Source organism: Halictus rubicundus, chromosome 3 (assembly GCF_050948215.1).
Source record: "Halictus rubicundus isolate RS-2024b chromosome 3, iyHalRubi1_principal, whole genome shotgun sequence".
Taxonomy (NCBI): domain Eukaryota; kingdom Metazoa; phylum Arthropoda; class Insecta; order Hymenoptera; family Halictidae; genus Halictus; species Halictus rubicundus.
In genome coordinates, this window is record NC_135151.1 from 19,241,331 (window position 1) to 19,259,620 (window position 18,290).

At 47.3% G+C, this 18,290-nt stretch overlaps 1 protein-coding gene across 1 annotated transcript in view; it reads left to right on the top strand.

The window, feature by feature from the left end:
• Positions 1 to 4,072: 4,072 nt before the first annotated feature.
• Optix (optix) overlaps positions 4,073 to 18,290 on the top strand; it is a 70,568-nt gene continuing 56,350 nt past the window's right edge. Inside the window, exon 1 of the mRNA XM_076785913.1 lies at positions 4,073 to 5,200. Coding sequence (XP_076642028.1) covers positions 4,557 to 5,200 — 644 coding nt within the window. The 5' untranslated portion in view covers positions 4,073 to 4,556. The remainder of the gene's footprint in view (positions 5,201 to 18,290) is intronic.

Sequence of the window (18,290 nt, forward strand, 5' to 3'; positions counted from 1 at the left end):
TTGCACTCGAAGCCATTTTAACTCTAATATATAATTTAATCTAATAATATATATTCTATATATATTTTTGCATGCTATACATACGAAAATGGTGCAATTTATACATACGGAAATGTTTAGTGATTTATTGAATACAAACAAATTTAATAATGTAAAAAATATTTTGAATAATGACAGAGGAATTTTTAGTGGCGCCTTACAGTCGCCATTCGAGTGCTAAGGGTTAACATTGGTCGAAATGGTGATTCTTAACTTTCTTATCTGCAATCACAATTATAGGTATCCGTGCACAAAGTTTCATCAAAATCGATTAACATTACCGTGAATAATTACAAATGGCTAAAATTGTGAGAAACTGAAATTTAGATTAATCGTAATTTGTAAAATAATTCTTAAAATTAGAGCAAAGATATTAACACAGTCGGTCTATTAAAATTTCAAATTTGGAACTCGAAAACGAGTCAAATTCACATAGTTAGGTAAACGGTGGTGTAGGGACAAGGGAAATATGATGAAAATTGTCGCGAGAGAAACGTGATTGTGGAAAGGGTAATTAATTGCTAGAAATATTGTTACCGGGTGAAAAGCGATCTATGTCAGCGGAGAGGCGAGGGAATACGGTTAGAGCGATTCGATCGGCGCTAAAGTGGCATAAATTTAGGTGGACTTCCGGTGACAAAGTTGCGTCATTATCTGAGTCTAATGTCTTGAGACCTTTATTGTCGCGACGGCCGATTATGACGGGCGATTTCGTGACACGGCTATTGAACATGTGATACGGGCATCAACCCCTTCTCCCGCGCTGCTGTCAGGTAACGGTCAGGTATATGAATCGACGTGACGCAGACGAAAGGATGGCGGATCGTATCCGGGAAAACACGGGGGACGAGCAGCGAGAACATGAACGAAAATGATGTCTTTCTAAAAACTCGTAATCCCGCTTTCGCGTAATCCGATTTAACTAGGGCCAATCGGCTGGTGCCGATCGTATAACGGAACGAGCGATTGCGAACGAGAGAAATTGACGGCATCATCGACCGGCCGAGATTATATTTCCTTCTATTTCACCCCCGGTGATGTGATACTAAGAAACTTATCCAGAATAAATATTTTCCAGGAAGTCGGAACGATCGTCTTCTTCTTTTTCTTCTGCTTCTTCTTCCTATGAAATTCACTGGGAAAAATATGTGCAAATCAATTTACAAGATTTCCACTAGGACTACTTCAGTAGAATTTTTCCCACTTAAACAAAAAAAAAAAAGTTTCAAAAATCATTCCTTCTCTCCAATAATTATGACAGAAATGTAATATCAAATCTAAAAATTACCATGCTCCAGTAGACCAAGGTCCACAATATAGTTTAAACCTAAGTGACAACTAGATCTTCATGCAAAATAACATTTTTTTACCTGAATTGCAACGAACTGAAGTGAAATATTTTCTTTCTTGTTGTGTTTGGCAGATTGAAAATAATGTAACAGTATGTTTAAATTCTTCTAATATTTTTAAAATCCGCAGCCTAGGGACAACACACTTCGCAGTTCGCAAAGCGAAACTATTAACCCTTTGCACTCGAAGCTATTTCAACCCCAAAACGAAACACTTCTTCCGACCTAGAACATTTCCCTTCTACATATATTTTTTCTTGTTACACATACGAAGATGGTGCAAATTACTCCTACAATACTGAGATGTTTAGTAATTTATTAAATACAAACAAATTTAATAATTTACAAAATATTTTGAATAATGATGCAGCAATTTTTTAGTGGTGCCTTACAGTCACCATTCGAGTGCTAAGGGTTAAAAATTCCACTGTTCGTCTCATCCCTCGTACACGGCGTTGTTCTAAATATGTATTTATTCTAAATGGTAGAATGCAAATCGGTAGGTAGAATGCAAACGAGTCGTTTCAGACCGCAGCGAGCCACGTAATTAGAAGGGGTTGCGTTTGAAACACGTCGGAAAAAGAGGAAACCGGGTGTCGTTGAAAGAGCCGTAACGTCGAACATCCCCGAGCAAACCGAGAGAGCCGACACTTCGGACTGGTTACGTCAGAGTTACAAATCAGAATATTTATCACGAGTCTGAAGCTTCTGCGGTGGCTGTGCGCGCTCGATAAAACGGAGACGCCTTCGGCGCCGTCGCGCGTCCTCTGCTTCTCGATACACGCGTACCTGTCGCCTTGACGAGAAATGAAATCTAGTCGCGTGTCAATAGGGAGCTTCCATTCCTATTGGCGATATCGCGGATCCATATTGTCGAGCCTCCGAGAACCGGAAGTCGTAGACGAAGAAATGTTGCGGTAAAACCTCCGACGACAAAAGTACTCCTTCCTCGAGTGTTCATAATCCACTAATCGACAACAAATACTTGAAAAAAGCTGTGAAAAAAGTTGTATCAACGAACTGCAACAGAATGATAGAACATTTCTGTTGGCTTGAAGAAGGTGTTAAAAATGCATGCGAACGTCGATCACAGGCCGAACAATCAATAGGGTGAATAAGTGTATCAGATTTCCCACCCCTAACGAGCCTCCGCGCACACTATCACGGCTCACGGTTCGCTCTCGATTCAATCGCATCCCTAAATATTCATACCGCAATTTCGCTCGCGATCTCCTTCGAAATCAGTTTCCCTGAAACTTACATGATGGGCCCGCCCTGTCTCTATTTGAGGGATGATCTATATTCGAAAATAGCTCAGCTATAAAATAATATAAAGAAATATACAATATTGACCCTGCGCGGAATTATTCTCTTATTGTAAAATAACATTTATCAAGAGCAAAGCCTAAGCAATCGTCCTCGTGGGATTACAAGTTTCGAGGCGACCACGGTACCGTTATCGAGTACAGCGTAATATTCCGGGGCAAAAATGCCCTAATCTGCATGGAGCTGTCCGAAGTCCCGCAGGCGAAACGAGCCGAGGCCAGAGGCGAAACAGCCGGTGCGGGAAATCTCCGAAAAACGATACGACGAGTAAATCCATCAGAGCGATACATCGCGGAAAGGGAGCGATCGTGAAAATGGCATCGCGCGGGTAGCAAACGGAGCCGAAAAGCCAGCCGGGAAGCGAGCGAGCTCTGGCGGACGTTACGAGGCTCCGGTGTGTATCGGCGAGAGAGAGCGGAGGAGGCAGCGAGTCTCGTCGAAAGCAGTTCGTCGAGAGATCACGGCAGCAGGAGCAACAGAAGGTAGGGAACCGCAGCAGTTGAACGTGAGGATCATGCCGCTCACCCCGTCCTTGCCAGGGCACCCCACCTATCCCCGACACACTCTTCGTTCCGCGTTCACCTGAGCGGATCGATCGTTCTCTCTCTGTCTGTTCGCGCGAGAGAGGGGGCGTGAGAGGCAGACGTGGCGGGAGAGCTCGGAGAGTCCTGGGTGGAGAACCGTTGGAGGGGCTGAAGGACAAACGGTGAACGACGACGGTGGTGGGGGGGGATGAAACGCGGCGGAGGTGGGGTGCGATCGGTTGGCTAGCACGTGGTAGGGATAATTAAACCGACACAAATGTGCATACGGGCAGCGGTGTACGGAAGGACGAAGAAAGGTTGCCATGGCGACGTGGATGGGATCCGGCCAATCCCGGTCTGGCTGGTGGGCGTGGCCTCCTACATTGGCCCCCCGGGCTCGCTTGTCGTTGTCCCACTCCAACCAACCGTTCGGCCGTCCTACCGAGCCCGATGGTAGGGGTTCAGGACGAGGGTGCAAGGGAGAAAGAGCAAACGTAGAGGGGAGGTGGAGACGGTAGATCGCAAGAGCCGGCGGGACTACCCGATTGCAACGGGCGCGTACAAACGTATCATGCTGGGTAGGGCCGGTGCCGAGATGCCGGCTTGTAAACGAAACCAGTTTGCTATCCGATACGATCCAGGCAACAGCGGCCTCGCGTGATATCCCCACGGCCGAGAGGAGGCGAAACGTCAGCGCGCTTTTCGTCGCCGGTGATCGCCGAGGATACGTACCTGGCGAACGTTTACCCTGCGTCGAGAGAGTCGGTTGACAGTTACGCTCGGGGTCAGATACATCCCAGTCCGGGACACGCAGGCAACCGGTTACCACATCCGGTCCAGCCGATCGCGACACCTCGCCTGCCGATAGTTTAGTCAAAGATCGTCCGTGTGCCATCTAGATCCGTCAGCCGAACGGAAGCGGTGGAGGATGCTGTCGGGTCGCTTGTGTCAGTCGTAATCGGGACGGCGAACAGAGACGCTTCACCGGGTCGGTTCTAAAGTTGTTCGCGCACCACCAGCGAATCCCGGTTTCCGAAACGGCAACACGTACTGTCAGTGTCGTACCATGAAGTGAGTTCCCAGGGCATGGTAGTCCCAGTGATCGGATTGAAACGAGGTGGATAGAGAATGGGTCCGATGGCAGGTGCACCATGAGAACGCCGAAGAGCAAGCACAAATCGAGCGGGAGAGCTTTTTGAGTCCGGCGAATCCCATACCGGTGCTCCGGGAGACAGCCCCGGCTTCGAAGCTGAGCGAGTGACGACACAGCAGCCGAGTGACTTGTGTTCGCTGCGGTCCTAAAGTCGAGAGAGGAGAAATGTCAGCTGTAGCGCCAGCAGGGACCGGTGCCACCGCGCCCACTGCAAACGGTCCTATCGTGCCCGCGCCGGTTTTCGCGTTGCCGACGTTGTCGTTCACCGTCGGCCAGGTTGCCACCGTCTGCGAGACCCTGGAGGAGAGCGGGGACATCGAGAGACTGGCCAGGTTCCTCTGGAGCCTGCCGGTCGCCCATCCGAACATCCAGGAGCTGAACCAGAGCGAGGCGGTGCTCAGGGCGAGGGCGATCGTCGCCTTCCACTCGGGACATTACAGAGAGCTGTACGCCATTTTGGAGAGGCACAAGTTCACCAAGGACTCGCACGGCAAGCTACAGGCGATGTGGCTCGAGGCACATTATCAGGAGGCCGAGAAGCTGCGCGGAAGACCGCTCGGCCCCGTCGACAAGTACCGGGTCCGGAAGAAATTCCCGCTGCCAAGGACCATCTGGGACGGCGAGCAGAAGACCCACTGCTTCAAGGAGAGGACCAGGTCCTTGCTCAGAGAGTGGTACCTGCAGGATCCTTATCCGAACCCCGGCAAGAAGAGGGAGCTAGCCGCCGCCACCGGCCTCACGCCGACCCAGGTGGGGAATTGGTTCAAGAACAGGAGGCAACGGGACCGCGCTGCTGCTGCGAAAAACAGGTAAGTCTCCGCCTAACCTTCAACCATAATCTTCCGGACGAGACGGTGAAAAGAGTCGCCGATCGGTTCTCCAAAGATCGGGACTCCTTTGGACACCCCCTAGATAAGCATGTTGTTGCAGTGAAATGACGATAAAAATCTGTTCATCGTGTCGCGAATGTTCAAACGCCCCACAATGATGCCTAACGATTGGAGCCAGAGGATTCCAGGGGCGCCTCTCGGCGGTGTCTTTTTTCCAAGTAGTTTGCGCTCGGAGGACGCGAAAGTTTCGCGGTCATTAAGTAAGCGTTTAATGGAAGTTAATCGCGAAACGATTAGCGGTTTAGGCCCCTCCAGTCAAATTGTTGTGCCCGTGTCCTTCGCAAACGAGCCTTTGTGCCTACCCCAAGGTCCCCGCGGCCGGAGGGTCGCGTAATTTCATTTCGACGTCCGACGGAGGGTTGCTGCCGTCGGGCGAACAACGATTTTCGAATTACGTCTTTCAAATTGTATTTCGTCGATGCTTTCCTCCGCTCTGGTGCCGCGATACGTCCGCATACGAGAGGAGACCCGAATCGAGCCTAAACGCAGTCCCAGTCAATTTCGCGCGGTCCTATTCCGGCCGGGATATCGAACGACCTCGTACCTCACGCGTGCGCCAATAAATGCCCTTGTACGCGTGTGCCCGGTAACATTGCAATTACAATCGGAATATCAATTTTTCAAAAGTCTTCGAGACAGAGGGGAGGGAAAGACATTTTGTCGCTGGAGAAAAAAGATAATGGGGTTGCAAAGTAAAAGTGCTGTAACCCTTCAGGCATTTTTTTTTTGTCCCCGACGGAGAAGCAGAAGAAAGCTGTATGATAATCCTCTCCGCTCTCGGCTAGTCATGACTGGTCATCGTTCCCAGCGCCGATGATAGAAAAACTCGGTACACCACCTGTCGATTCCGCTCGGAGCACCTCTGTCTCTCAGGTAGTGCCTGGTGGCGGTATTGTTCGACTATTTGTCGCTGGGCCAGCAGCGACGGCGTTATTTCCCTTACGGCCGGGAGAAACTGCTGGGTTTTCCCCGCAGTTTTCCATCCTCAGGCGTATATCTTCCGGGCACTTAAACGCTCGGCCGAATTTCTTTTGATTTACGAGCCCCCGGGGAAAACCGACCGGAATGTGCCCCGAACGAGAACGTCCCGATCCATCGCGGCTCGAACACGCGATTTTACGCACCGTGCAAGGATATGTACCGCATAGTGTTCGGCGTAAGATGATACTCTTTGGATTCTCGAGCGCAATCAACGCACGGAAAGTTTGCCTCGTATATCCAGAATGCACGAGTGTCCGTGAAATTTCCCGCACACCCGTGTCCTCCGAACGGTGAAAACAGCCTCGCCAAGCGTTATAAAGCCTATTTCGCAGTGTTTTAAAATGCCGAGGGTTATTGCGTTCCGTCATCGAATAATCATAATACTATTGTTTTTTAACTGGCTGGGGGTTTCGTACACACAGAGACTATTTTAAGTTTCATAATGGAAATTGAAATGGGGTGGCCGGATGACGCGAAAAACCGGGGAGGGGACTCGTTCGAAGGGATGCATCGAAAGGTCGAAACTTATTCTTCGGTATGCCAGAGATTTGATTATTCGTTTCAATCGATTTGTATCTGCTGGTCGCGGATGTGTTCTCATTCTTTTTTTTTTTTGTCGGTCGAAAATCCACCGGAGTCGGATCGTTTGTTGCGCGCGCGGACAACGGTAATTATTGTGCTCCGAATGGAGTCATTAATAGTTATTACCTACGACGTCTATGCTGTAATTGATATATCGTTAACGGCCGAGGATCGTCCGACTGTACTGGTTTAATTGATCTTGATGAGGCTGCGCGACGGGAAAAAGATTACACGTTTCGAACTTGCGATGTCCGTCACCGGATCGTCTGTTCGCGTTGCGAGACGCGAGATCATAAAAATTAATATTTTAATACACAGCATTTCGTGTCATGTAAAACCAACATTTTTTGACACTTCTGAAAGGAGACAATATCTATCTCGTTAGACAGACGCGAAAGAAACGGAGATCTCGAGATAGTAATACGACTTTTTTGCCCTAACTTAACCAGCGAATTATTTCGAGTGATATACATTATTTTGTAAATTGCAAGGGTAGTCTTTCCTTGAAACGATTGCAATTTGACTGTTTATACGATGGTTAAATGATTAATTTACCAAAAGACGCGTCGATTTCGTAAATCGAAAAATCACCTTCTAGAACATTTACGTGGAGCTCGCGGTCAATATGGTGATTGGATAAGGTTCTTAATTGCGTTATTCTGTGAATTATTTTCGGCGTTATCGGCGATCTTGAGCGTCTCGTAGGGGGAGGGGGGGAGGGTGAACAATGACGCATTAGAGACGGCACGAGGAGCACGAAGACAGGAAGAGGTCCCCGATTCGTCATGGATTCGCGAAGATATTCGAGATACCCTGAATGACCAATTCTCTTTACATTTCCGCCGATACAAGCGCTGTGTATTCTAGTCAGGTTATCCAACAATGGCCGTGCCTTACCTATCGTTACCCGGCGTAACGACATTTCGTTTCTGGCCTCGAGCCATTTTCCTGCATGTAATCCTGCGAATCCCCGGACGAATCCTCCTCAACCTTCGCCCCCTTACGTACAGTCAGCTCCGACACGAACGGAAAGCTTTATTCCGTTTCCTCAAAAATATCGATTTGCGTGCCGCGCACATTTTGTGCCCTTAAACCGTTAGGGTTAATAACTTTTAATCGACGACAACTTCACGACAGTTCTTCAACTGTCTCTTTTTTTAACAGCTGCGCTATAAGCCCAACGGGCATAAATCGTTCAATGTATCCTCGACTATAAATGTCCTCGTAGTCAAAAACAAATTAAAGCTACAATTGAACGAACGCTGCGACAAATGTGTACATCACGCTCGCGAAAATACTGAATCGCGTAACTACCTCGTTTCGTAAGTCGGTTCAAAAACCGATAGACGAACGTGACAAAACCAGTCCGACCGAAGGTCAACGACGAGGATCATCGGAAAGCTCTGCGCTCGTTTGAAGCAATGCAGAGAAGAACAAAAAAAAAAGGAAGAAATCATCCCCTTTGTTGTGTCTACGCCGCAACGAGATTCCCTCCGCGATGTATTTTCAACCCCCGGCGTAGAGGTAATACGCGGACGAGCCTCCTTCCATCGCGTAGTCGTCGTCATTTCTCTTGGGGTGGGCTAGGTAGACACGTAGACAGGATACAGTGCCCGCCCCGAGGATCCTGCAAGGTCCTTTCAGGAACGTCGATCCGCATACTGGCAGCCTCGCGGTATATTTTCGCGGTCCAGTGAGCGAGTTATTCAATATGCTCAACCCCGAAAGCCCCGGAGCAATCTCCGTGCTCGTACGTACCCCACACACACACACACACACACACACACACATATACGCACACACCTACAGAAACGCGCGCATCTATACATCACGCCGAGAGTCGGTGCTCGCCCGCTTTGCTCGCTTGCTCGCACGCTTGTTCGCCCGCTTGTCCGCGTGCGCTCTTGCAGCCGCGCGTGTGTGTCGGCCGGGGCGGTCGCTTCGCGCTAGCGCAACGATTACGTCCGTGTGTCTGTCTATAGTCTGTACACCGGCTATCCGCGTATATTACGAGGACGAGCCTGGGACACGTACGTTTCGCCTGCTGGTACTCCGCTATATGGCCGCAATCGGTCACGTCCCGCAACGTAGCGCGTTGCGGGAACTTTGCCGATCGTAAAGCTCGCTCGGCGACCGCGGCCGACATCGCCGGTCGCATAATTTCTGCGACAAACCGCCGGGACCGACACGTTTTCAGTTAACACTGATTTATCTTTATTACGCCGAGATCCAATCTTTCCGGCAGCGGAACGCTCGACACACGAACGCTTGCTGGATTTGAGAACGGAGGATCTTCGGAGTCCGTTTTACAGGATTAGTGGAAATATTTGTGGTTTGAGAAGTTTGACCTTTCCGTCCTGAGGGTTTCTAAACGATTGGATTCCAGTAAATGTCGCGAGTTCGGGATTAGTTAAAATATTAGGGGCAGTAAGTAATCAATTATTTTGAAATGTAAAACAAACTTTGTAGTAATGTCCATCATTATCAAGGACATTTTGCCGTCTGCAAATTTTCAATCCCCCTCTTATAGAAATCCAGGATTCGTTAAGCAAAATATGACTGAAGGTGCTTCCTTACTTCTTCTAGAGAATGTTTTATTTCTTAAATAATGCTCCAGAGATCTGAAACGATCGGAGGGAGCAATATCCGGTGAGTACGGGGGTGCGGTCAAACTTACCATTGCAATTCTTTGATTTTTGTCTGAGCGAGTTTCCACAAACTCTCCAACGAACGTCTCCACAAACATCGCAAATTTTCTTTTTTGTTACCGGTGCATTTAATCCCGCACGAAAATGAATAAGTGTGCAATGACGAATATGATCCTCTGAAGGTACGGACGCCGCCATTTTATTATTGTAAAGAAAAATTATACTTTTCAGAATATTTTGAACACATTCTGCTTTACCGAAAACTGTAAAAGAATACGTGTTCGAATAAGGTGTCTGTTAACTGGCAGGACAATCCACTCAGGGGATGATTCTCCATGAAAAGACAGTCGGAGAAAAGAATAAAATTGCCACATTTACAGCTTCGTTTTTGAGAAATCAAATTTGAAAATCTGTTCGCTGAAGAATCAGATGGAAAAATTGTATTCCTTCTTTCTAACTTGTTTTATCAGAATCACCCACTGATATGCAGAGTTCTCGGACACCCTGTATATTTATTGGACCACTGTTTCTGGGGACTACTTTTGTAATACTATTCGTACTTTCGGTTGAGTAATATTGATTCGTTGTTTAATACACTTGTACGTTGAATTTCGCATGTATCTGCTTCCACACAACAAATATATGTTCAAATTCGTTGCGCTTTAGAGCGACGGGGTATACACACATAGTACGCACAATATAAGTGTTAAAACAACTATATTTTCCTGGAATCAACCCTTAACGGACCACTGCCGCCACATACGCGGCATGGCACTTTTACTTACTGGGTCCAATGCCGCGTATACGGCGGCGAAAATCATTATTTCTATCACTCTTATTGTTGTCATATTTACATAACGAACGCGTTAAGCAATGTACCGGGTCACTTCTGTGAATTTGTTTGTTTCTCCTCGTATGAAAAATAGCTTGGACCTGGTGGGAAGTAAACTTGAAACACTTCCGGACCGTTGAGGATTAATTGTAGCACAAGGATTCTAAGTGGCAATTAACATTGGAGTCGTGGAGTGAATATTGTCGATTATCGGTACAAAAAATAATCGCATCGTACAAACAGTTTCCTTTTGCTGCATAATTTTGCCTCGCTAACCAAGCTAACCGAATACAGTTGTCGGAGAGAAGGATCAACAAACGCCGTGAACGACGAAAAAATGATTCCACCGAGGGATCGAAATCCCGAGATGCGTCTTCTGTGTCTCTCGCGGAGACGAAATATCAAATTGCGACATTTCGGGATATCGTTGGTGGCACGGGTCGCAAGTTTCCGCCCAGCCACTGGCGCCTCCTGTGCACAAAACCCGTTTGTAACTCGAACACAAATTTCCAAGAGCGTTACATCCAAGGAAACGAGGAACCATAGCTCCGGAGTGGCGAGACTTTCCGTAGGGACGCGAGTAGAGGGGATAACGACTTCAACAACCCTCCGCGACGCCGGCTTTTCGGGGGTGGCTTAGCCCGAGCGTGTTTCACCTCTCCTCTTTCGCAGTTGCCTTCGCTTCTGAAGTTACCAGATTTTGATAAAGTCCCCGGTGTATTAGAGAGCCGCGCTGTTTGCGTTCCACGCAGATCCTGTCTGGCTTCCACCTCGTTCACTCCACCCCCGAGGTTTCGTTCCTAACGGAATCCTGGGGTGGCGCCAGGACCTCTTTCTTTTCTTTTTTTTTTTTTTTCTCCTCCACCAGACGAATCCACGATTTTCTTCCTTTCTTCGGCACCGCGAGTGACATGATTCGCTCAAGAAATCGTTACGCTTCGCACCTCTTGCGTATTTCTTTTCGCGAACAATCGCTCGACGTCCTCGTTTATTCCCGAGCGTTTCCGACGATAACCGGTCATTTTCCGACGTTAACTTCAGTTGTTACACAATTTTTTATATCGAATCTGGGTTGGACCTTGTTAGCAGACTCGTGGTGCCGATTATAGGCCAAACATTATGTTTTTAGTAACATTGACGGAGATTGACTATTTGCTAAATAAAACGTCAGTAAATAGCGCAACAGCCCAGCTGGTCATTATTACCAAAACACATCTTATCAACCCTTTGCACTCGGCGTTATTTTCATCCTAAAACTAAATTTTCCTTCCGTCTTAGAATATTTTCATTTTATCGACATACAATATTTAAATGTTTAGTAGTCTATTAAATACAAATTTTGTAATACTTTTTGTAATTTCTTTGAAATGATGCCGCAACAATTTCTAGTGGCGCTTCAGAGTCACCACTCGAGTGCGAAGGGTTAATAGATGACAGTGTGAGTTGATGCAAACAGTTGTTTATAAAGACAATTAGTCCCAAATTTTTCCACAGAGATATAGTAAAAAAAAATTCGTTTATTGCGTTCTTTTTCACTCTTCTTTATATTGCAAACGGCTTACAGAAAGGTATTCAAAATGGCTCACATTCTCGGACTGAACTCCTCCAAAAAATGGCACAATGATCGCGTTAATCGCTGAGAAAAACGTGTGTAACGAGAAATTCTTCAAAATTGTCAGTAGTTAAATTACGATTATACGCGTCCTATTTGTCCTGTGCTGACAAATACGCAATGCCGGCCGGAGATTGTTGAAACTCGGTTGGCCCGTTGCGGGACCGTCGGGTCCGTTCTCGGATGCGTAAACGCGCAAGGATTCCGCATTAATTTTCAATAAGCGGCGACGGTAGGCTCTCGAGGATTTATGCGCGAACCCGCGGAGAGTTTCCTGCAGCGAGTTCGGGTCCCCAGCGCCGATCATTACCCGAGGAATGCCTAGCCGCAACGACGGCCGAGAGCGTTTGGATGTCCAAGACATCTTCCCGTTATCTTGATGACCCGAAACCAGAATGGAATACATATAGAAGACGCGAATGTCATCGGCGTTGCGCAATCTACCGCCGCGAAAAAGCCCGGTCTTGTTCCCGGTGTCTCTTCGGGGCTGCCCTTCTCCGCGTTGGACGACAGCTGTCTGACGAAACCGAGAGAATTCCGGTTTTGAACAGCGTCCGTCCGTCCGTCCGACCGGGAAAATTGCCAGGTTTCTTCGACTCGATCGATCCTCGGACATCGGGACGGGGCGCGAGAAAAATCAATGTGTTTAACGACTAGCATTGTCCTCGGTCTAGAGGGGGGGGGGGGGGGACGCCATTAAATCGATGACTGGTGGCGAAGTATCCGATCCCTCGATTATCCGAATAAACATTTTAATAAATTTCGAACTGTCGCATGGACCCGAGCAGGTTTTCTCGTTCCTGTTGCGGGTTTTTCAATTATCCGAACGGTATACCGGACGGAATCTTGCGCAGGTAGGTAATTACCGTTCTCCGTGACAAATCCCTCGGCGTAGCGGTGTTCCTGTCGCGCGGCGATCGTTTAGAAGTCGTCAGCCATCGAAACCAGCGGTCATTTATGGTCGGCGAATTAACGACGATAATGACCAAAGCGGCCAGGGCACGCGATTTGCAAGAGACCCGGACCGAAAAGCCGCGGCGGCGGCGGCGGCGTCTCGCGTACGACACGGCAAAAACCGAGGGGGGAGAGAGAGAAAGAGAGAAAGAGAGAGAGAGAGAGAGAGAGAGAGAGAGATAGAGAAAGAGAGACAAAGGCAATGATTAATTCCACGTTGGATGTCCAGGATCATTAGCGGCCCGGCCGCCATGACACCTGCTCGCACGAGCCCTTCGTGATAGATTACCCGGTTGGCCGGCAGTCAAGGAGAAAGAGGAGAGCGGATCGCCGCCGGATCGTGCTGCCCGGTTACTAATGATTCCGTATTTCGACATTCTGTACGATATTCAGGAAGTCACGGGAGAAAGAACCACGGTATTACCGGCAGTCTCCCGGGGTGGCCACGGAATTCGCGTGGCAGCTTTTTGTCAAAGCCTGTCACGATGTAACGTGATTGATGGTGGCGTGGGTCTGCACGGTTCGGCCACGAGAAATTCGTCGCGTCGCCCCGGCCGCGAGAAACCTCGGCTCGAAAGGAAAAACGGCGAATTAATAAGAACCACCCGAAACACACGTCGTCTGACAGGACTTGTTAAAGATTCACGCCGATCGCACGTTGTTGCCCCCCCCCTCCCCCTCCCCACCCACCCGAAAACGCCTTTGCTCCGTTTTTCATCGTCGCCGCCGCCCGGTTTCTTGTTAATTTCTCCGCTCCGTATGAAAAGAACCCGCGCCGATCAACCCGAGTTTAACGCGCCACGCATTAACGTTGCGGAACGTTGTAACAGACTTGCATACGTGCGATGGCCAGGTAAAGAATACTGGCTCACCTACACTGTCGCCATCGGCCGAAGACGATGTCGAAGAGCGATAGCAGGTCACAGGATACAGTGAATTCTCGTTACGAGTCAGTTGCGCCGTTCCGGTGACTGACTCTTAGGCGAAATACGTGGTTGTCGCCGAGCGTCGTATTTGAAATACACGGGGCACGCTGGAAACCCAAGATGTCCGTCTACAAGTCATTTAGGGAAAGCGAATTTTCAAGCCAAGGGATCCTACCTGCAAGTTTAAAATGCGGTAACGAGATTATTGAAAAATCCAGAAACTATCTGAACAGTCGAAATGAAAATTAGGAGTAATAGGAGTAGTAATTAGGAGTAATTTAATTTATTGTTCAATTTAATCTAGTTTTTGGAGGATATGCGTTTAGTCATGTCCGTCTACAAGTGATTTTGGGAAAGCGAATTTTCAAGCCAAGGGATCCTACCTACAAGTTTAAAATGCGGTAACGAAATTATTGAAAAATCCAGAAACTATCTGAGCAGTCAAAATGACAATTGGGAGTAATAGGACTAATAATTAGGAGTAATTTAATTTATTGATCAATTTAAGCTAGTTTTTGGAGGATATGCGTTTAGTCATGTCCGTCTACAAGTCATTTAGGGAAAGCGAATTTTGCGCAAGCCAAGGGATCCTACCTACAAGTTTAAAATGCGGTAACGAGATTATTGAAAGTGCAGAAACTATCTGAACAGTCGAAATGAAAATTAGGAGTAATAGGAGTAATAATTAGGAGTAATTTTTATTTATTGTTCAATTTGAGCTAGTTTTTTGAGGATATGCGTTGAGTCATGTCCGTTTACAAGTCATTTAGGGAAAGCGAATTTTCGCAAGCCAAGGGATCCTGCCTGCAAGTTTAAAATGCGGTAACGAGATTATTGAAAAATCCAGAAACTATCTGTACAGTCGAAATGAAAATTAGGAGTAAAAGGAGTAATAATTAGGAGTAATTTAAATTATTGTTCAATTTAAGCTAGTTTTTGGAGGATATCCGTTGAGTCATGTCCGTCTACAAGTCATTTAGGGAAAGCGAATTTTCGCAAGCCAAGGGATCCTACCTACAAGTTTAAAATGCGGTAACGAGATTATTGAAAGTGCAGAAACTATCTAAACAGTCGAAATGAAAATTAGAAGTAATAATTCGCAGTATTTTAATTTATTGTTCAATTTAATCTAGTTTTTGGAGGATATGCGTTGAGTCATGTCCGTCTACAAGTCATAAAAGCCTATGACTACAAAGCGATAGTGACAACAAGACTGAGAAAATGTCTCTCTCCGATACAACGTTGCACGTACCCTCACTGCGGTGGCGTGGGTGGTTCCACCGACTCCAAACTGTAAGGTTGACACTGACTCCTAATGAGAATTCACTGTAGCGTGATTTCGCAGCATCGGCGCAACCCGTCGAGCCTGTTGTAGAGTCATCGTGCCATTTCGCTCGGTCTCCTCGTCGTCATCTTCAGCCAATGGCAACAATGCGTGCGATATCGGTGGAGCGGGGAGGACACAATGAAAACGTAAACACTTAGCCATCATCTGGCGGACGGACAGTACGCGGCAACTGAAATACGAAGAACGATATCCCCAATCTGTAGATTCTCTAACTGGAACGAAACCGAGGAGAAATGACCAGAGCAACAATCAGTTTCGAAAATAACCATATTTCTGGATCGTCCGAGAATTAGTGGGCCGGGGAGCTTCAATCGCAGACCTTCCGCCCTAACGGGCCTGTCACCGACCGAGCACACGTTGACGGTTGATTAGGTGCACCGTGGGACGGCGGCCCGGAAAGAAATCGCAGAAACGGGGTAATTGACGTGCTCGCGTTGTCACTTGTTTCCGCGGACGCTCGGTGTTTGTTTCGCCGAGAAAGGCCGACGTCTGGTGACTGTTTTCACGCCGTCGCCGTGGGGGTTCCCCTCGCCGATGGAAACACGCCGGGCAGTGTGTGTGTGTGTGTGTGTGTGTGCGCGCGCGCGGGGGCTCCCTCAGGAGGGGCCCCGGGATATTAGGGTGAGATATTGGACCGCAAGCTACTAATTCGTACGGTGATATTGATTCGGACACGGAATCGTTCGGTGATGTGCATCCGGCAATTTTCTTGGGTTCCGTACGCGCGCGCGACCCGAGCCCTTCCTCGGCCCTTGGTATCCAGCAGTTAGGCGATTCTGCCACACCGTTCCCCCCGGGCCCTTTGTCCTCGCGAGAAAACGAGCCGCCGAACTACGTAGTTGTCGGCGATCTCGGTTTCGTGACCGGCACCTATACGCTCGACGGCAATCGGATCGTTTTCAGGGAAATACAAAGCCATTCGATTCGGAATCGAGGCGGTTCGCGATAGTCTTCTTCCTCGTGATACGTATCCGGCGATACAGGTAGCAGGTTGGATCCTCGTATCCATGACACGGTCAATCTCGAATCCTCGATCTGCGTGGCAGTTCGCGATAAAGGAGACTCGATGAAAAGAAATCCAACCTTGCACCGAGGAAATGGAAGATTGTTTGGCGAATGGGAGCGTAAATTTGAAAAGCGAGTTTATGAGCTAACGGTGACTGTTTACGGGGAGAATAAAAATCACGAAAAAAAAAACCTCGTAACGCGCGCTGAAATTTGATAGGATTTTTGGTTTGCGCAGCTGCGCCTCGGGCCCATCGCGCGTATCCCTGACACGGTCAATCGGCACGAGAATAGTCCCAAATTATTGATCGCCGGATATAAATAATTCGGTCGCGTGACGGTTTAATCGCGCGGCTAATATTAAACCGCGAATGCACTCTGCGTGACCGACCGCTCGAATGCATTGTCATTTATGCGAAGGTTAACTCTACTTGAACCGAAGCTCCGTCGACGGAGACGCAATCGACCTTCCATCGTTCATTGAGGAATTATACTTCGAGACCTACACGAAACATTACCAACGACTTGTAGACTTCGGGATATTAACGCATAAGAGGAGCGCAGTTGTTATTTAACGCTCACGGGCCACTAAATGTGCCTGTTCTACATTACTTTTTAAAAATAACGAAAATGTAGCTGTTCAAATTTTCAGCCATTTCTTTCGCACATATATACCCAAAGAAATAAATTTGTTAAATAATTTCTCATTAAATTTTGTTAAATAATTTCTCATAACTTTTTATTTCGCAGTGCATCTTTAAAATTTCGATAATTGTGAATTAAGAACACCAGATCCTGTTATTGTGACGGGTCCCGTGAACCTGGTGTTAAAAATAAGCGAAATTTGATCGTTTCTTTTTGTCGAGCAATTTACAAAAACTAGATGCAAATAGAAGTTCACTTTACACGTTGATTGTGGTGATCGATGATCGGCAATCGATATCTCAGCGAGTCTCTCAAGCGATTGAAACAAGATAAATATCAGCGACTAAAAAATGTTGAACTACGTAAATAATTGAATGATAATTACAGGTGATCGTGAGAAATACCTGATTGACAAGTATATCATCGTATTCAATCATATCAACGAGTATTATATCACCGCATTCTTAATAGTTACACTGCTAGCCTAGTCATCGTTCTGACACTAGGTTCACGGAGCGCTAAAAGTGACTACTTTCCCTTCCTTTATCAAAATAACAAGAGCGCATCTGTCCAAATTTTTATCAATTTTTTAATCACTACACACCCGAAGAAATAAATCTTTTTAACACTTCCTCATGGATGCATCTTCACGATTTTGATAATCGTAAATTAAAAATATTTTTAGCCGTCCCAGAGCCGTTTTAGCAATCCCAGAGATTCTCACAGAATCAGTGTAATTTAATTAATGAAACCGAAACTAGAAACTTAAAATATATTACAGGGGATTCTGTCTTGACCCTTTTCAATTCTAAAAATCCTAATAAAATTCGGTTTGTCTGGATATGTCACGACAAAAATGAATTTCTAAACCTAGTCAAAAATCACTGTCAGTCACGTGTGACTGACGTGGCAGTAAACGTGTTAAATAATAAAAACTTTGTTAAGACGTTATCGGGCTTCCAACGAAACCACTGTTTCGCCTTTTATTTGCGCGTTCCGATAGACAGGATCGTCCATACCGATCTCTCACGCCTTCGATCATCGTCGCGTTTTCCTCCGTGCAGCCGCGCGGCAGTATGATAATCATGCTGGCGACCTCATCGATTCATTCAACGGGCCGTGCGGTTACCGTGTACACGAGCCACCTCCTCACGGCTTCTTTGTTTTGTTCTGCGAACGAACAAATGACCGCCGGTTCACGAAGGGCGTGCTCTCCCTCCGCGAAAGAGATCATCGATCGTCACTGATCGTTAGCCGTAGAGACACCGTAATTGCCACTCATTAGGGGGCTAAAGGAGCGTATTATGCGCGCTGAAAAGAAGGTACGTCCTGGCGAGCCAAGGAGCTCGAAAGGGGAGGGGGGGGGGGCACGTTACGAACAGTGAAAAGAGTTTTAGCGGAGAAAAGAAAAAACGAGAGAAGGGAATCGAGAAAGACGAGATTTCGACGGGAGCGAGGAACCCGTGGAAGGCGTTG